Source organism: Onychostruthus taczanowskii, unplaced genomic scaffold, assembly GCF_017590055.1.
Source record: "Onychostruthus taczanowskii isolate IOZ18803 unplaced genomic scaffold, ASM1759005v1 scaffold101, whole genome shotgun sequence".
Lineage (NCBI taxonomy): Eukaryota > Metazoa > Chordata > Aves > Passeriformes > Passeridae > Onychostruthus > Onychostruthus taczanowskii.
Window position 1 is genome coordinate 302,436 of NW_024496638.1, and position 17,345 is coordinate 319,780.

Here is a 17,345-nt window from a genome sequence, read left to right on the forward strand (position 1 = left end):
AGTGACACAGGTGCCCCCATGCCCTCCCCACCCCCATGTTACGTGGCCTCTGATTGGCCAGCTGGCATGAGAGGCGCATGCTGATTGGCCAAGCCTGTGCCCTACCTCGCGCTGATTGGCCAGTTGGTTTGAGCGACAGTTCCCGGAGGGCTGGAATTTTCCCGCCCACCTTGAATTGGAGCGTGCTGATTGGCTGATCGATCGCAGCAGGTCAGATCCAGCCAATGGGAGGGCGCGCTGTGGCCCTGCAGCCACGCCCCCCGGCAGCGCCCACCCCTTGTCCTCCGTGGGACCCCGCTGTCCCCACGCGCGGGGTGGCTCGGGTGACAGGGGGACACTGGCCCCACGTCCCTCCCCACAACCTCCCCAGCAGACAGGTTCCTCCAGCTCCGCCCAAAGGGCTTTATTGGGGCCCGCTGGCTCTGCCACCGCAGCCGCTGGCTTCTGGGGTCGGCGGTGTCGCGTCTGCCCCATTCCCAGATGCTCCGCTCCAGCTGTTCCCTCTGAACCCTGCTGTCGGCAGAGCTCTCGGGTGGCTTGGCCGGGCAGGGACGGGCCGGGGGGGCCATCCGCGGGTCCCCTCCCGCCCGGTGTCTCCGTTACCGGGACGACAGCATCATCACGAACTCTGCGGGGCGAGGAGCGCGTCAGGGGAGCCGGGCTCAGCCCTGCCCGGCCCCCCCGGGAAGGGGGTGCCCTCACCGTCGAAGTCCACATGACCGTCCCCGTTGAGATCCACGTCCTGCAGGATCTCGTCCACCTCCTGCGCCTTCAGCTGCTCCCCGAGCAGCGCCGCGATGGCCTCGCGCATCTCGGCCGTGCTGATCTCCCCGTCCCCGTTCATGTCGAACTGCGGCACCCGCGGCCCGGGGGTCACCCTCCCTCCACGGCCACCGGCACCCCCAAGCTCCCTGCGGTCACTCTCTCCTCTGCCCTCGTGGTCATCATTCCCCCCTGGTCGCTGTCCCCTCCATGCCTGCGGTCACCCCACGCTCGTTGTTTCCCCATGGTCATTGTCTTCTCCTGCCTGTGGTCACCACCACGGTCTTCCCACAGCCAGTGTCCCCTCCATGTCTTTGGTCACCCCATTGTCCCCCCTATAGTCACCATCTCACCATGGTCTTCCCGTGGTCACAGTCCCCGCCATGCCCCCATCATCACTGTCCCCACCAGGGTCTCTCCAGGGTCACTGTCCCCACCACGCCTGCGGCGGCCCTGAGGAGGGGACGCCAGGCCCGCTGTCCCCGTGGCGGTGGCCGTACCTCGCGGAAGGCGATCTTGAGCTCCCTCACGCCCACCATGTGCGCCGTCTCCTCCCGCAGCTTCGGGCCCATCATCTGCACAAAGTCCTCGAAGTCCACGCGGCCGCCCACTGCGGCGGGAAGGGGACACGCTCAGCGCCCCAGCCACCCCCCGGTCCCCTCCCCGTCCCCCCGAGCCCACTCACTCCTCATCTTGATGTGCTGGGAGATCTCGATGAGCTCCATCTCGGTGGGCATGTACCCCAGCGTGCGCATGCAGGCGCCCAGGTCCTTGTAGCTGATGTAGCCGTCCTGGTCCGTGTCGAACTCCTTGAAGGCGTCCAGCAGCTCTGGGCACGGCCACGGGTGGGGACAGGGACATCATCAGGAGCGGAGGGTCACACGGACACCGCGTCACCCCAGGGCAGGTCCCTTCTTGGATGTGGGAGACCCCTCCGTGGCCATGTCCCCACGCAGATCCCTCCGTGAGGACGTGCCCCCCCATTCCCCTGGGCCCGTGTCCCCACCCCGTCCCCCCTGCTCACCATCCAGCTCCTCCGGTGACAGCTCCCGCTCCTGCATGGGACACACAGAAGGGGTGACAGCAGAATGAGACCCAGCCCCGTGTCCATCCCCCCTCCTTGCCCCCCTAAACCTCGGTGTCACCTTTGTTAAGCGGGGACCAAAATTAACTCCAGCAGAGGATTAGTGGGATTGGAGGCAAAGCCCCGCCCTGCCCTGTGCCTGCACCTCCCACCTGCCCTGTCCTGGTCCCCACATCCCTGCTGCTGTCACCCACCCCAGGGGGGTCCCACCCCCGGACCCCCAGGCTCTGGATGGGATGTGCCGGGTGGCCACAGATGCTGCCGAGGGGGGTTGTACTCCAGAGGTGGAGGAGCAGCATTTTTACTCCCACAGAGCTTGGCTGTCCCTGCTCTAGATGTCCCCTCAGTATGTCCCCTCTGTCCCCAGGGCCCTGGAGTGTCCCCAACACCATTCCCAGCACCCACCTCCCACCCATCCCCACGATTCCAGGCTGTCTCTGACTGTTCCCAGTGCCTCATATCCCCTTCATCCCCAGGTTTCCAGATAGTCCCTGAGCCTATTCTCACTGTCCCCCTGTCCTCATCCCTAGGGTCCCAGAGTGTCCCCGACTGTGTCCCCACTGTCCCCATGTCTTTTTAATCCCCAGGGACCCAGAGTGGCCTGACCATGTCCCCAGTGCCAAACAGCAGCATTTTTACTCCCACAGAGCTCGGCTGTCCCTGCTCCAGATGTCCCCTCAGTATGTCCCCTCCATCCCCAGGGTCCTGGAGTGTCCCAACCCCATCTTCACTGGCCCCATGTCTTTTTAATCCCCAGGGACCCAGAGTGGCCTAACCAGTGCCCGACAACCCCTCCATCCCCAGGGTCCTGGAGTGTCCCAACCCCATCTTCACTGGCCCCATGTCCCCTGCGTTCCCAGGGTTCTGGAATATCCCCATCCCACTGTCCCCAGGCCCATTCTGACTGCCTCATTGCCCTCTTCATCTACAGGGTCCTGGACTGTCCCTGTCCCCATCCCCATGTCCGCATGTCCCCATGTCCCCATCCCCAATGTCCCCATATCCTCTCCATCCCCAGGGTCCCAGACTGTCCCTGACCATGTCCCCAAAGGCCCTGTCCCCCTTCCATCCACAGGATCCTGGACTATCCGTGTCCCCCCATCCCCTCCATTTCCAGGGTCCCTCCATCCCCACCCTCATCCCCACATCCCCTCCCGGTGTCCCCACCTTGCCAAAGACGGTGTTGAGGAAGGGGGAGTAGGTCTTGGTGGCAGCAGCGTAGGGGTCCACGGGAGCCTTCTTCCCACTCTTCTGCCCGTGACCACCGTGCCGCAACTCGGAGCTGGAATTCTTGGGGGCCGGGGCACCGACGTCCTCGGGGGCTTTGGGGGCTTTCTCGCCCTCCTCATGCCCCCCTTTCCCCTTCTGCGGGGGCTCCGTGTCCTTGGGGGTCCCCTTGTCCCCGCGGGAGCGTGGCATGGGGCCGGGGCCGGGCGGGCAGGGAGCGGGACCCCGGGATGGCCGAGCAGGAGGAAGGAGCAGGGAAATCCTCTTACACCCCCCGTGACCCCCCCAAACTCCCCCCGCCGTGGGCCCGCCAGGGCAAAGCCAATTAGCGGTGATTAATGGCACGAAACAGCCACGGCCACCGGCCCCCGGGCACAGCCACGCGGCCACCGCGCCCCGGCCACCGGACAGGTCCCCACCCGCGTCCCGGGGTCACACCGAGAGGCCCTGAGGTGACACCCCACAGCCACCAGTGTCCCCAGCATTGCCCAGTGCTCCCAGCGGTGACACACCCCAAAGGGTCCCCAGAGCAACCCACGTCCCCAGCGGGGACACCGCAAGGCCACCACTGTGTCCCCTCACCTGGCACCTGTCCCCGAGCTCCCCCCACCTCTAAGGTGGGTCCCTTTACTGTCCCCCAGGATGGGGACAGGTGGCGTGTCCCCAAGACATGACCGAGCATGGGCACAGGGTAGCACAGGGGGCTTCAGAGGGGAGGGACCCCCAAAATGAGAGCAGGGGAAAGCCTGGCCCAGGGGGTGACCATGGCTGCTGTGTCACCGCGGGGTGACACAGAGGGGCGACACTGGTGGGGGTGGCAGTGCCCCCGTGTCATTCGCTGCCATTGCCCCTGTGCCAGCCGCCACTGTCACCTCTGTGCCACCCACTGACGCTGTCCAGGGGGACCGTACCCCCGGTGCCCCCGTCCCTGGGGTGCCCCGGTCCCCCCCCCGCCGCCCGTCCCGACCCGCCGGGCGCGGCCCCCGCGGGCCCCCCATCCGCCTTCCCGGGGCAGCCCCATCCCCGTTCCCTGCGGGGCCACCGCCTGTCCCTGTCCCCATCCCTGTCCCTCTCCCAGTCCCTGTCCCCATGCCTAGCGGGGCCACCCCTTCCCCGTCCATGTCCCCGTCCTCGTCCCTGTCCCCATTCCTGTTCCTGTACCAAGCGCGGCCACCACCGGCCCCGTTCCTGACCCCGCCCCCGTCCCCATCCTTTTTCCTGTCCCCATCCTTGTCCCTGTCCTCGTCACTAGCCCTATACAGAATGAGGCCACCACCGTCCCCATTCGTGCCCCCCCATCCCTATCCTTGTCCCCTTCCCTTTCCCTGTCCCTGACCCCAGAGCCAGCAGGGCCACCCCTGTTCCCTGATCTGTTGGACCTGTCCTTTGCCCTCCTTTCCATCTCCACCCGTGTTTCCAGAAGGACACCCTTGTCCCTGTCCCCATCCTGAATGGGACACTCCCTGTCTCACTCAGAGCCCCCATTCCTGCTTCCTGAGTTCCCTTCAGGGAGCTGGCAGGGACGGGGGTGCGTCCCCAATTCCTGCCTCCTAGGAGTGGCTGAGCCACCCTTTACCGGGGTGCAAACCCAGTTCAGGGGACACCCCATTCCCAGGCCACCTCCCTGGTGGCCCCACCTCCCATTTTGGGGTATCCCAGCACGCCTGACCAGGGCCGGGGCGCTCCCCAGCCATGTCCTTCCGGAAGGTGGTGCGGCAGAGCAAATTCCGGCACGTGTTCGGGCAGCCGGTGAAGACGGACCAGTGCTACGATGACATCCGCGTGTCCCGCGTCACCTGGGACAGCACCTTCTGCGCCGTCAACCCCTCCTTCGTCGCCATCATCGTGGAGGCCAGCGGCGGCGGCGCCTTCCTCGTCCTCCCCCTGCACAAGGTGACAGCAGGGTGGTGACGCGGGGAAGGGGGCGGGTTTGTGCTGGTGGGTGACCCCCTCCCTGCTGTCACTGTGTCCCCAGACCGGCCGCATTGACAAGTCGTACCCCACGGTGTGCGGCCACACGGGCCCCGTCCTCGACATCGACTGGTGTCCCCACAACGACCACGTCATCGCCAGCGGCTCCGAGGATTGCACCGTCATGGTGAGGGGTGGCCCAGGATCCCGGGGGGTGGCAGGGGTCGCCCCGCTTCGCTCACTGTCCCCTCTGTCCCCTCAGGTGTGGCAGATCCCGGAGAACGGGCTGAGCCAGCCGCTGACGGAGCCGGTGGTGGTCCTGGAGGGCCACTCGAAGCGCGTTGGCATCGTCACCTGGCACCCCACCGCCCGCAACGTCCTGCTCAGCGCGGGTACGGGGGCACACGGCGGGCGCGGGGAGGGGGCCGCGCAGCCGGGGTGACCCCTGCCCTGTCCCCCAGGCTGTGACAACGTGGTGCTGATCTGGAACGTGGGCACGGCGGAGGAGCTGTACCGGCTGGACGGGCTGCACCCCGACCTCATCTACAGCGTCAGCTGGAGCCGCGACGGCTCCCGCTTCTGCACCGCCTGCAAGGACAAGAGCGTCCGTGTCATCGACCCCCGCCGCGGCACCGTGGTGGCCGTGAGTGTCCCCACCCCCCCGGGGGGCCTGTGTCCCCAGGGCGCTGCCCTGCGCTGCTTCTTGGGGGGAATCCCCTGCTCCCTGCTCTTGTCCCTTGGCGCACCCCGTTGTCCCGCGTTCCGTGGGTGTCCTTGTCCCCTGGTTCTCCCCGCTGTCCCCTGTCCCTCGGTGCGTGTCCCTGGGGCGCTGCGGGCACCGGTGACAGCCGTGCCCCCCAGGAGAAGGAGCGGGCGCACGAGGGGGCCCGTCCCATGCGCGCCATCTTCCTGGCCGACGGCAAGATCTTCACCACTGGCTTCAGCCGCATGAGCGAGCGGCAGCTGGCGCTGTGGGACACGGTGAGTGGCACCCCGGGGGTCCCCCGGAACCGTTTTGGGGTTCCCCGCCTGCCTGACGCCTCGTCCCACCCCAGGAGAACCTGGAGGAGCCCATGGGGCTGCAGGAGCTGGACTCCAGCAACGGGGCTCTGCTGCCCTTCTACGACCCCGACACCAGCGTGGTCTACGTCTGCGGCAAGGTACGGAGCCCCCCACCCCGCTGGTGGCACCCCCGGAGCCGGGGTCCCCCCTAACGGCGTGTCCCCAGGGGGACTCGAGCATCCGGTACTTCGAGATCACGGAGGAGCCGCCCTACATCCACTTCCTCAACACCTTCACCAGCAAGGAGCCCCAGCGGGGAATGGGCTGGATGCCCAAGCGCGGGCTGGACGTCAGCAAGTGCGAGATCGCCAGGTGGGCGCGGGGACACGGGGGACGAGGTGAGGGACACCCAGAACCCCCCGAAACCTTCCGTGACCCCCTGTGCTCCCCTGGCAGGTTCTACAAGCTGCACGAGCGCAAGTGTGAGCCCATCATCATGACCGTGCCAAGGAAGGTGGGTGGGGATAGGGGAATGGGGGTGGGGAACCCAGCAGGGGTCACTGGGCAGGACCTGGTGACGGGGCAAGGGGTCCCTAACCAGTCTGGGTGGGGGTCCCTATGGGGCCTGCCTGTGAGGTCCCTGAGCAGGACACGGGAGCGGTGGGGGGGTCCCCGGTGAGGCTGTGTCCCCGCGGTGTCTCTCTGGGGGTCCCCCTGAGGCTGGCACCCCTCTGACGCTCTTGGGGGCAGTCGGACCTGTTCCAGGACGACCTGTACCCGGACACGGCCGGCCCCGAGGCGGCCATGGAGGCGGAGGAGTGGGTGGCGGGGCGCACGGCGGGGCCCGTGCTGGTGTCCCTGCGCCAGGCCTACGTCCCCAGCAAGCAGCGGGACCTCAAGGTGAGCCGGCGGACGCTGCTACACGACAGCCGCGCCACGGCCGCAGCCACTGGGGCCACCACGCCGCCTCCCACGCCCCCCGCGGCCCCTGCCTCCACTCGCTTCAGTGCCCCCCCGGTGCTCGGCTCCGGCAGCGCCACGGTAAGGGGACAAGGGGGACGCGGGGGACAGGGGGACAAGCGGGAAAGGGACAGAGGGTGTGGGCGGGGCTGTGCGGTGGGTGCGGTTCCGCTGATGGGCGGTGGGTGGGTGTGGCACTGGGTGTGGCAGTGCTGGGCGTGTCCCGTGACGGGGCTGTCCCTCAGGGAGGTCGCCTGGAGGAGGTGCTGCAGGAGGTGGCGGCGCTGCGGGCGCTGGTGGCGGAGCAGGGCCAGCGCATCTCCCGCCTGGAGGAGCAGCTCAGCCGCCTGGAGAACGGCCACGTGTAGGGACCCCCGCAGGGACCACCGCCCCAGGGACCACGCCTGCACCCCAGGGACCCCCCCGAATCATCTCGCCCCCCTGGGGTGCCCCCCCTTTGCCCCGCTCCGGGCCCTTCTCCCACTGGGGGGCTGGCCGCCCCTCTGGCAGCTCCCCGCTTCCCCCCATTGCCTTACTGGGTGCTGCCCCCCCAAGTCATGGACCATTCTCCACCCCGGCCCCCATTCCTCGGGCTGGGGGTTGCTCCTGGGATCAAAGATTACCCCCTGCACCCCCCAATCCCTGCGTGGGGTCTCCCCCCTTTCTGTGGGGCAGGGCATGATCTGCCTTCCTCAACTGTGAGATACTGTCCCCCCTATATTTTGGGGGCTTTTCCTCCCCTCCTCCTCCTCCTTGCGTCCCCCCTCTCCATTCCAGTGCAGGATCAGAAACTATATTTTCACTCCAAATAAAGGATTTATAAGAAAAGCGATGGCTGCAGGGCCACCTGCAGGGTGACAGAGCGGGGGCAGGAAGGCGCAGCGGTCACGGGTGGGAGCTCAGCGCCTCGGCAGGAAGTGGGGGGGCACGGGGCGGCATTTTGGGTAGCGGGGGTGAGGGGGGTGCAGCGCTCGGCCCCCCCCGCTCTGGCACATCCGCTGCGCGGGGCAGGAAGTCGCGGGGGGGGCTCCCCCATCTCGGAGCGTGCCCGCGGCATCGGGACCCGCTCTGGCTGCACCCAGTGATGGTGAGCACCCCAAAACCGGGCAGGGTGGGAGATTGGGGGGCTGGGAGCCGAGGGGATGTGGGGCAGGCTGGGGGAGTCAGGATCAGGGAGCCAGAGTGAGTGAGGTTGGGGGCAGTGGGAGAGTAAGGGGAGTCTGGAATGTTTGGGGGGATGAGGGGAGCACAGTGGGGCTGGGGGGGCGCAGGGGAGCATGGTGGGCTTGGGGCTCAGGTTTTGGGGTGGGCTCGGGGGCCGTGCAGCCACGGTGAAGACTGCGAGTGCCGCGTTTGGGCGGCCCTGGGGCTTTGGCAGGGCGTGCCGCGGGGCTGCAGCCCCGTGGGCAGGGACGAGGGATTCTAGGGGGGCTGTGCAGCCGTGCGGGGTGGCAGGACCCGGTCCCTCTTCCCCCGGCACCTGCGGGTGCTGCTGCGCCCGCCACCCACGGCTTCCGCCCCGGGGGTCACCTCCCCCTCCCGGCCCTTGTCCTCTGCCCCTGTACCTTGCCCCCGGCCCTTCCCTGCATCCCAGCTCCGGGAAGCCACGTGCCCGGCTGTGAGCCCGCTGCCCTCCCCGCAGGCTGCCCCGCGCTGGCACCCGCTGCTGCTGCTGCTGGCGCTGGCGGGCCCGGCGGCGGCCGGGGAGCCCGCGGTGGCCCGCAGTGACCGGGCGGTGGCCGCGCTGCTGGCGCTGCTGCTGTGCCTGGCGGTGGGGCTGGCGCTGGCCTGGCACCACCTGTGCCGCATCTCCGCCGGCCGGTACCACCCGCGGCCCCTGGGCCGCCGGGCGCTGCAGCTGCTGCGGGGACGGTGGCACCGGCTGCGCGCACCGGGGGACCCCGCCGCGGCCCTCGGGGACGGCGACGGGGAGGTGGCCGTGCGGGACGACCAGGAAGAGCTGATGCCATGGAGCCTGGAGCGGCGGCCGCAGCAGGAGGAGGAGGAGGATGAGCAGGAGGAGGATGAGGAGGAGGAGGATGAGGAGGAGGAGGCCGAAGCAGCGCCGGAGGGCGGGGAGAGCCCCCTGAGTGAGGGGCAGGCGGCGGGGGGCAGCGCCGAGGCCCTGCTCAGTGACCTGCACGCCTTCTCGGGGACAGCGGCCTGGGGGGACGCGCGGCCACACGTCACCGCCCTGTGACATCACCCTCCTGACGTCATCACCCTTTGATGTCATCACCCTCTAGTGTCACCTCCCTGAAGTGTCACCTCCCTCTTTGATGTCATCACCCTCTAGTGTCACCTCCCTGTAGTGTCACCTCCCTGTAGTGTCACCTCCCTGTAGAGTCACCTCCCTGTAATGGCACCACCCTGAAGTGTCACCTGCCTGTAATGTCACTGCCCTGTAATGTCACTGCCCCGTAGTGTCACGTCCCCGTAGTGTCACGTCCCGTAGTGTCACCGCCCTGCCAGCAAAGGGACCCCTTCTCTGTCCCCTGCCAGCCCCCCGCCGAGGCTCCTGATTGGCTGCAGGGGCCTTGTCCGGGTTTGCACTGACCAATAAAAGAGCAGCTCTGGGGGCAGAGCAGACCGGGGGCGTGGTTTGCAGAGAAGTGGGTGGAGCCAATGAAAGGGTGTGGCAAATGGGAGGAGCCTAAAACCAGGGCGGGGCATCACACGGGGGTGGAGCCCGGACCCTCCCCTGGTGGGGCAACTCCCCCACCCTCCCAGTGGGCCCCCCCAGCCCCCCCAGCCCCAGCACAGGGACCACCACAGCCTCAGCAAGTCCTTTAATTGGCACACATCCAGCAGCAGGGCCACGCCCCAGGGGCCACACCCCAAAGGCCATGTCCCCAGAGGGGCCACACCCCAAAAGGCCACGCCCGCGGGGGCACATCCCTGGGGGGCCACACCCCTGGGGGTTCTCCCCATGCCCCCAAGCCCGGCGGGCAGGGGGCTGTGCCGGAGGGGGATGAGCCCCCCGGAGCACGAGCAGCACCGTGGGGTTCCCCCCACCCCATGGGGAGCACCAGGCCCCCCCCTAAAACCCCCCACCCTCCCCACCCCTACCTGGGCACCCGCCCCCGGCCCCCCTTCTGCTTCTTGGCTCCCCCCGAGGGTTTGATGGGCAGGGGGGCCGTTCCCTCGGGTGGGGGCGCCTGGGGGGGCCCCAGCTCCATGGGGTCACCTGGGGCCACCGGCTTGAATGCCTCGAAGGGGGAGAACTTCACAGGGCTGGTGGGGGAACACATGAGGGGGTGAGTGGGGCACCCACAGAGGGCGAGGAAGGGGGGGCAGCCAGTGCCCACAGAGCTCCTTCCCCACCCCCGGAAGCCCCACGCTCCATGAACCTCTCCTGCTCCTTCTTCACGCCCCCGGAGCCCACCCGGATCCCCTCACCCCAAAGCACCCCAAACCCTCACCCCACTGCCCCCACAGCCTCTCTACTCCCAGGATGGGACAGGTTGAGCCCCCCAATTGCACCCCCAGCGTTTTCCCCTGTCGCCACCTTGGTGCCCACCCTGAAACCCCCATCCCAAAACACTTCCATCCCAAAGCCCCCCACCCCACGCGCCCCCCAGCCCCTCGGTACCTGACGGGGGTGCGGGGGCTGCTGTTGAGGCGGCGGGGGGAGCGCACCTTGGGCTGGAAGGAGAACCCCTCCTTGATGCTCTCCAGCACGGAGGGGGCCACGTAGGTGAAGCCCTGCGGGTTTGGGGGTGTCACCGGGGGGGCCTGGGCGTGCCAGGGGCCCCCCCTGGGGCTGTGCCCCCCTACCAGGAAGGCCTGGTTGGCGCTCTCGCTGATGGCAGCGTCGTCGGGGCTGTCCACGGGGGTCTGGCGGGTGAAGCGGGTGTCGAACTGGCTCACGTCCTCCTCCGACTGCTGCGGGGAACACGGCGGCTGCTCCCACGGGGCCCCCCAAAACATCCCCAGCCTCCCCCCTCGGCCCCCCATACCAGGCAGGGTTTGAAGGGGGGGTCCAGCCTGCGCGCCAGCAGGTCCTCCCAGTTGATGTGGCGGAAGAAAGGCTGTTTCTGTGCGGTTTGGGGGGGTCAGGCAGGGTTTGGGGGGCGTCCCCTGGCACCCCCCGCCCACCCACCCCTGTACCTGCACATCGGCCGCGTCACCGGGGCCACCCCCAACCCTCTGGCTGGGGTTCCGCTTGAGGAACTGGAAGGGAAACAGGGATAGACATGGGATCGGGGGGGAGGACCTGCACAAATAAAGGTGGGGGGGGGTGGGGGAGGGAAGTTTGGGGGGGGGAGCACCTTCTTGAGGAGGTCACGAGCGTCGGGCGTCAGGTAGGGCGGCAGCACCAGCTTCCCCTTGAGGATCTTGTCGATGGTCTTCTTGCGGTTCTCGGCGGTGAACGGCGGCTGTGGGGGCACGGGGGGGCCGTGAAGAGCCAGGCGGGGCCAGGAAGGCTCGGGGTCACCCTGGGATGCCCCCCCCAGTCCCCAGGGAGGAGGGAGCAGCAGCGGGACTTGCCGATCCGGTGAGCATGTCGTACATCAGGGCGCCCAGGCTCCACCAGTCCACCGCCCGGTTGTGCCCGCTCCGCACCAGGATCTCGGGGGCCCTGGGGGGTGCAGGGGGGGCCCTGAGCGGATGGGGGGCCAGGACATGGGGGAGGGAAGTTTTGGGGGGGGGAGCACCTTCTTGAGGAGGTCACGAGCGTCGGGCGTCAGGTAGGGCGGCAGCACCAGCTTCCCCTTGAGGATCTTGTCGATGGTCTTCTTGCGGTTCTCGGCGGTGAACGGCGGCTGTGGGGGCACGGGGGGGCCATGAAGAGCCAGGCGGGACCAGGAAGGCTCGGGGTCACCCCGGGGTTGCCCCCCCAGTCCCCAGGGAGGAGGGAGCAGCAGCGGGACTTGCCGATCCGGTGAGCATGTCGTACATCAGGGCGCCCAGGCTCCACCAGTCCACCGCCCGGTTGTGCCCGCTCCGCACCAGGATCTCGGGGGCCCTGGGGGGTGCAGGGGGGGCCCTGAGCGGATGGGGGGCCAGGACAAACCCCCCCAAATTCCCCCCAGTGCTGCATCCACCTCACATGTACTCGATGGTGCCGCAGAAGGTGTGGGTGACGGCTCCGTCGTGGATGGACTCCTTGCACAGCCCGAAGTCCGTCAGCTTGATGTGACCTGAGGGACGTGGTGGGGTCAGCAGTGCCCCCAGAGAACCCCCCAGGCTCCCCAGTTTGCTCCCCACACCCACCTTGGCTGTTGAGCATGATATTCTCTGGCTTGAGATCCCGGTAGATGATTCCATGGGAATGCAGGTGACCCAGTGCCAGCGTGATCTCACTCAGGTAGAAACTGCAGCGGGATGGGGGTGGCTGTGAGCGATGTCGGGGTGCCCACCCCATCCACACCCACCACCACCCTCACTCCTACCAGGCAGTGTCCTCCAGGAAGATCCCTTCCCGCTCCAGCTGCATGAAGAGCTCTCCACCTGCATAAAGAGGCCAAGAGGGACCCTCCTGAGCCATCCCTGGGCACTCCTTAATCACGCCTGGGAACATCTGAGCCATCCTGAGACACTCTGTAGCCATCCTGGGACACCCTTAAACCACCCTGGACCCCTTGAGCCACCCCTGGACACCCTCCCTGGACACTGTAGCCAGTCCAGGTCATACTTTAACCATCCCTGGACATCCTGAGCCATGCCTAGACACCGACACCCTCCCTGGACACTGTAGCCACTCCAGGTCACACTTTAACCATCCCCGGACACCCCGAGCCATCCCTGGAACCCCTTGAGCCACCCCTGGGACAATCTGTAGCTGTCCCTGGAGTAATCCCCGGCGCCCCGAGCCGCCCCGCACCGCTGAGGCACTCCAGGATGAGGTAGAGCTTGCCGCCCGTCTGGAAGGCGTAGATGAGGTCGACGATGAAGGGGTGCTTGACGGCCTCCAGGATGTTCCTCTCCGCCCGGGTGTGCGCCGTGTCCTTGGCGTTGCAGGCGATCTTGGCCTGGGGGGGAGGCGGTGAGCGGGGGGGGTCCCCGGGGGGTTTGGGGGGGCCGGGGCGGCCCTACCTTCTTCAGGACCTTCATGGCGAAGATCTTGCCCGTGTTGGTGCCCTGCACTTTGCGCACCTGGAACACCTGGAAGGAGGGTCAGGGAAGGTTGGGGACGCCGTCAGGGAGCGCTGGAACCCCCCGAGGCCCCCAGCCGCGCCGTGTGCCCACCTTGCCGTAGCCGCCCTTGCCCAGGACGCGGAGCAGCTCGAAGCAGTGGGGGCCGATGTGCTCGGGGCCATTGTTGACGCTGCTCTCGGAAATCTCGATCTCTTCATAGTGTCCCACCGGCCTGGCGGGAGAGGGGGTGAGCGGGGACAGCCCCCTGCCTGTGTCCTGCCTGTCCCCTGCCTGCATACCCCCCTGCAGGCTGTCCCCCACTTACTCCAGGCCGTTTCCCCGGGGCTCCAGCTCCATCTCCTGCGGGAGGGAACTCGCGGTCAGAGGTGCGCGGGGGCGAGCAGCGGGCAGGGGACGCACGGCAGGGAGGGGACACATGGCAAGGAGGGCAGACACAGCAGAGAGGGGATCCACGGCAGGGAGGGGACACATGGCAAGGAGGGGAGCCACGGCAGGCAAGACCCGCGCAGGACACGGGCAGGAGCCGGGCAGGAGCCGGGCAGGAGCCGGGCAGGACACGGGCAGGACCCGGGCAGGAGCCGGGCAGGAGCCGGGCAGGACCCGGGCAGGACACGGCAGCGCGGGGCGAGGCAGCGCCAAGCCGGCCCAGCCGGATGTTTTGGGGCCGAGGCCGGGCCCTGCCCAGCGGGAGCCGCCCGCTGCCCGCCCGGGATCCGCGGCTGCCCCCGGTGTCCGGGCGCCCCGTCCCCGCGGACAGCCCGGCTACACCCCCGTCCCGCCACCGGCGGGACCCTGTCACTGCCCCTGTCGCTGTCCCCCCAAGCCCCTGCCCGCCGCTCCCGGCACCGAGCAGACCCTACGCACCCCCGACACCCCCGATCCCGCCGTCCCCACCTCGCCCCGGTGCCGCTCACCGCCTCCACCGCCCGTCCCGCCGCCGGTGCCCCCCGCCCCCGCGGCGCCCCCCGCCCCAGCCCCGCTGCCGGTCGCAGCCCCGGTGCCCCCCGCGCCCCGCTGCCAGCTCACGGCGCCCAGCTCGGGCTCGTCCCCGTCGCTGCCCTCCTCGGTCTCCAGGTCGATGTCGAACACCCCCGCCATGACGGCGCCGTGCCGGGACCCCCGGGGACCCGCCCCGATGGCCACGCCCCCGCGGACGGCCACGCCCCCGCCACGCCCCCGTGTCACCGCCTTATCGGGACCCCGGGGAACCCGCCGCGGTGGCCACGCCCATGGCCACGCCCCCCCGGCGGCCACGCCCCGCGCGTCACCGCGGTGTCCCCAGCGCGGGGGACACGGGGACAGGGGTCCCGGGGGTGGCGCAGGGAACACGACAGAGGCAGCGCGGCCGCTCACAGCCTTTACTGGGGTCCCCGGGCCCGCCCCGCCCCCCTGCGCCGCGCTGACGTCAGCGGCGCCGCCGTGACGTCAGAGGAGGGGGCAGGAAGAGAGGGGGACATCCCGGTGACCCCGGGCGGAGATCCCGGTCGGGGTTTCCGCGGGGTTGCAGGGCACGAGTGGGGCTGCGGGACACCGGGGTTATTGTGGGGTCACCGGGGTGGTTGTGGGGTCACTGCTGTTACTGGGGGGCTGCGTGCTCTTGTGGGGTCTCTGTGTTATTGCAAGGCCAGGGGCACTACGGGGGCTGGGTGTTATTGTAGGGTCGCTGGTGTTATTGTAGGGTCAGGGGCACTGCGGGGGCTGGGTGTTATTGTAGGGTCGCTGGTGTTATTGTAGGGTCAGGGGCACTGCGGGGGCTGGGTGTTATTGTAGGGTCGCCGGTGTTATTGTAGGGTTTCAGGCACTAAAGTGGCTGTGTGTTATTGCAGGCTCTCAGGCACTACAGGGGCTCTGTGTTATTGTAGGATCTCTGGTGTTATTGAGGGTCGTGAGGGCTGTAGGATCTGGGTGTTATTGTGGGGTCACTGCTGTTATTGTAGGGTCAGGGGCACTTCAGGGGCTCTGTGTTAGAGTAGGGTGCCTGGTGTTATTGCAGGATCTCAGACATTTCAGGGGCTGGGTGTTCGTGTAGTCACTGGTGTTACTGTAGGGCCTCCCCAGTGACAGCCCTACATCACGTCACACAAGTCTTCCCAGAGGATTTTCTGAGCTGCTCCAGGGAATCCCTGGGTACCCCTCTGTTGTTGTAGGGTCCCCTGGTGCAGGTCTATCATTGTAGGGTGTCCCCGTGCCAGTTTGTTATCGTGGGGTCTCCCTTTCAGGGTGTGCTGCTGCAGGGTGTCCCCACACTGGTTTGCTACTGTGGGTTCTCCCCTTTTGTTATTGTAAGGTCTTCCCTTCGAGGGTGTCATTGTGGGGTGTCCCCACCTCAGTCTGTTACTGTGGGGTCTCCCCTTGCTGGTGTGTGTTATTGTGGGGTCTCCCCATGTTTCTTTGTTACTATGGGATGTCCCAGTAATTCTTTGTCATTATGGGGTCCCCCCATAATGGTTAGTTACTGCAGGGTGTCCCCATGCCAGCAGGTGCCAGCGCACCTCACGCTTCACCTGCTGCTCTCGTGGGGTGGCCTGGGTGCTTCGGGGGTCCTGGCTGCCCCCCCCCGGGGATGGCACGGGGACAGCAGGGGTCAGTGTCCCTCTGTGTGTCCCCAGGCATGGGACCCCCAGCTGACCCAGGGACAGGGGGTAGAGACTGTAGGGACCGGGCAGGGGGGACAGGGAGGGACGCTGGGAAGCGGGGCATGGGATGCCATGGTAATGGAGGGATGCCAGGGGATGGGGCACCTGGACTGGGAGAGCGGATGTCAGTGTGGTGGAAGGATGAAGTGCCAGGATGGACGGGGATGCCAGGGAATGTGGTGCCAGGACATGGGGGATGTCGGGATTGGGGTGTCAGAGTAGTGCGGGGGGTGCCCGGAGATGGGATTTCACCATGCCAGGGGATGGGGCATCAGGAGAATCGGGAAATGCCAGGGGATGGGGCACCAGGAGAGTCGGGAAATGCCAGGGGATGGGGCACCAGGAGAGTCGGGAATTGCCAGGGGATGGGGCACCAGGAGAGTCGGGAAATGCTAGGGAATGGGGCACCAGGAGAGTCGGGAGATGCCAGGGGATGGAGTGCCGGGTTAATAGGAGGATCCCAGTGGATGGGATGTCAGGATACCAGGGGATGGGCTGCCAGGGGAGCGAGGGGATGCCAGGGGATGGAGTGCCAGGAGGAAGGGGAGTGCCAGGCAATGGGGTGGCAGGGCCGGTGACTGATCCAGGGCGGTACGGGGGTGCCAGGACATGGCGTGCCAGGCCACGGGATGGGGGTGCCGGGGGGATGCCGGGGAGGGGCGGCGGGGCGGCGGGGGCGGGGCGTGCCGGGGCACCCATTCCCCCGCTCTCCCCGCTGCCTGCCCGGCGCTATTTGAAGTGGGACAAGAAATGCTCCACGGGATATCGCGGGGAGTCGATGCCCAGCCCCTGGCAGAGCCCCAGCAGGCGCTCGCAGGCCTCGGCCAGCGTGGCCCCGGCGCACGCCACGCTCAGCAGCGGCTCCTCGTACTCGCCGGCGCCCTCGGGCTCCTCGAAGAGCCGGTTGAGGCGGACGAGCCCGCGGCCGTGCAGCTCCCGCAGAGCCCGCATGCCGCCGCCGCCCGCCAGGCTCTCGCCGTGCTCGGACGCCAGGCACATCACCCCGGCCAGGTGCGTGCGGGCCGCGGGCCGGGCGGGCAGCACGGGCGGCACGCCCAGCGCCACCAGCACGGCGGCCAGCAGCAGGTCGGGGCCGTAGACCTGGCGGATCCAGTCGCGCAGGTAGAAGCCCCCCATGCGGGGGTTGATCTCCAGCAGGCGCGGCCCCGCCGGGCCCAGCTTGAGCTCCACGTTGAAGACGCCGTCGCGCAGCCCGCACGCCCGGCAGCACTGCAGCGCCGCCCGCACCAGCTGCGCCTGCCGGTCGGCGGGCAGGCAGGAGGGCAGGCAGGCCGCCGTCTCCAGGAAGGCGGGGACACGCGTGGGGCCGTTGTCCGACACCCAGGCGCCCAGCAGCCGCCCCTCGAAGACCACCAGGTCCACGTCGTGCTCGGTGCCCGGCACGTACTCCATGAGCAGCATGGCGTTGCCCCAGCCCAGCCCGATGCCCGGGTGGTCGGCGTCGTCGCGCAGGTCCCTCCAGAGCCGGGCGGCGTGAGCGTGGCACTGCCCGGCGTTCTCCACCAACCGCACGCCCACGCCGCCCGCGCCGAACTCCAGCTTGGCCACGGCGGGGAAGGGCACGGCGCCCGCCGCCCGCTCCACGTCGCCGTGGCTCCGCAGGCGGCGGCAGGGCACGGCGAAGGCGGCGGGCGGCGGGC

General features: G+C 68.4%; 5 protein-coding genes across 7 annotated transcripts in view; 2 read left to right on the forward strand and 3 right to left on the reverse strand.

Annotated features, from left to right (window-relative positions):
* Nucleotides 1-397: 397 nt before the first annotated feature.
* Nucleotides 398-4,038, reverse strand: LOC121339574 (calcium-binding protein 2-like). Its single transcript, XM_041411467.1, has 6 exons — nt 3,014-4,038; nt 1,787-1,817; nt 1,448-1,591; nt 1,263-1,372; nt 703-850; nt 398-628 (listed from the first exon to the last, which is right to left on the reverse strand). The coding sequence occupies exons 1-6, from the start codon at nt 3,263-3,265 to the stop codon at nt 600-602; spliced, it is 714 nt and encodes a 237-aa protein (XP_041267401.1). The 5' UTR covers nt 3,266-4,038; the 3' UTR covers nt 398-599.
* Nucleotides 4,039-4,570: 532 nt separating this feature from the next.
* CORO1B (coronin 1B) lies at nt 4,571-7,774 on the forward strand. The gene is made up of 10 exons (XM_041411658.1): nt 4,571-4,966; nt 5,049-5,171; nt 5,247-5,376; nt 5,446-5,627; nt 5,846-5,965; nt 6,040-6,144; nt 6,213-6,358; nt 6,443-6,500; nt 6,737-7,027; nt 7,192-7,774. The coding sequence occupies exons 1-10, from the start codon at nt 4,766-4,768 to the stop codon at nt 7,312-7,314; spliced, it is 1,479 nt and encodes a 492-aa protein (XP_041267592.1). The 5' UTR covers nt 4,571-4,765; the 3' UTR covers nt 7,315-7,774.
* A 16-nt stretch (nt 7,775-7,790) lies between these two features.
* On the forward strand, nt 7,791-9,146 carry LOC121339706 (protein tyrosine phosphatase receptor type C associated protein). The gene is made up of 2 exons (XM_041411716.1): nt 7,791-8,033; nt 8,589-9,146. Exons 1-2 carry the CDS (start codon nt 8,031-8,033, stop codon nt 9,144-9,146), a joined length of 561 nt encoding a protein of 186 aa, XP_041267650.1. The 5' UTR covers nt 7,791-8,030.
* Nucleotides 9,147-9,720: 574 nt separating this feature from the next.
* On the reverse strand, nt 9,721-14,295 carry RPS6KB2 (ribosomal protein S6 kinase B2). Of its 2 annotated transcripts, none has more exons than XM_041411682.1 (15): nt 14,075-14,295; nt 13,353-13,387; nt 13,139-13,259; nt 13,046-13,054; nt 12,774-12,921; nt 12,343-12,400; nt 12,164-12,264; nt 12,000-12,090; nt 11,825-11,915; nt 11,605-11,712; nt 11,057-11,119; nt 10,906-10,983; nt 10,724-10,831; nt 10,539-10,651; nt 9,721-10,180 (listed from the first exon to the last, which is right to left on the reverse strand). In XM_041411682.1, exons 1-15 carry the CDS (start codon nt 14,144-14,146, stop codon nt 10,012-10,014), a joined length of 1,365 nt encoding a protein of 454 aa, XP_041267616.1. In that variant the 5' UTR covers nt 14,147-14,295; the 3' UTR covers nt 9,721-10,011. The 2 variants fall into 2 exon arrangements, with proteins under 2 accessions (XP_041267616.1, XP_041267606.1); XM_041411672.1 differs by having other exon boundaries at nt 12,986-13,054.
* A 97-nt stretch (nt 14,296-14,392) lies between these two features.
* The window catches only part of LOC121339658 (carnosine synthase 1-like), a 7,502-nt gene continuing 4,549 nt past the window's right edge, over nt 14,393-17,345 (reverse strand). The window contains exon 10 of one of the 2 annotated variants that reach the window (XM_041411640.1): nt 14,393-17,345. In XM_041411640.1, coding sequence (XP_041267574.1) covers nt 16,414-17,345 — 932 coding nt within the window. In that variant the 3' untranslated portion in view covers nt 14,393-16,413. The other variant, XM_041411648.1, reaches the window with a different exon arrangement.

Bases quoted from the DNA above. Each gene is read 5' to 3' on its own strand.
- LOC121339574 (XM_041411467.1), bottom strand. From the start codon at position 3,265: ATGCCACGCTCCCGCGGGGACAAGGGGACCCCCAAGGACACGGAGCCC. The intron at 1,818-3,013 runs GTGGGGACACCG...TGTCCCATGCAG, and splicing joins TCAACACCGTCTTTGGCAAG to GAGCGGGAGCTGTCACCGGA. The intron at 1,373-1,447 runs GTGAGTGGGCTC...TTCCCGCCGCAG, and splicing joins CCAGCACATCAAGATGAGGA to TGGGCGGCCGCGTGGACTTC.
- CORO1B (XM_041411658.1), top strand. From the start codon at position 4,766: ATGTCCTTCCGGAAGGTGGTGCGGCAGAGCAAATTCCGGCACGTGTTC. The intron at 6,501-6,736 runs GTGGGTGGGGAT...TCTTGGGGGCAG, and splicing joins TCATGACCGTGCCAAGGAAG to TCGGACCTGTTCCAGGACGA. The intron at 7,028-7,191 runs GTAAGGGGACAA...GCTGTCCCTCAG, and splicing joins TCGGCTCCGGCAGCGCCACG to GGAGGTCGCCTGGAGGAGGT.
- RPS6KB2 (XM_041411672.1), bottom strand. From the start codon at position 14,146: ATGGCGGGGGTGTTCGACATCGACCTGGAGACCGAGGAGGGCAGCGAC. The intron at 11,916-11,999 runs GTGAGGTGGATG...TGCACCCCCCAG, and splicing joins TGCGGCACCATCGAGTACAT to GGCCCCCGAGATCCTGGTGC. The intron at 10,984-11,056 runs GTACAGGGGTGG...CAAACCGCACAG, and splicing joins GTGACGCGGCCGATGTGCAG to AAACAGCCTTTCTTCCGCCA.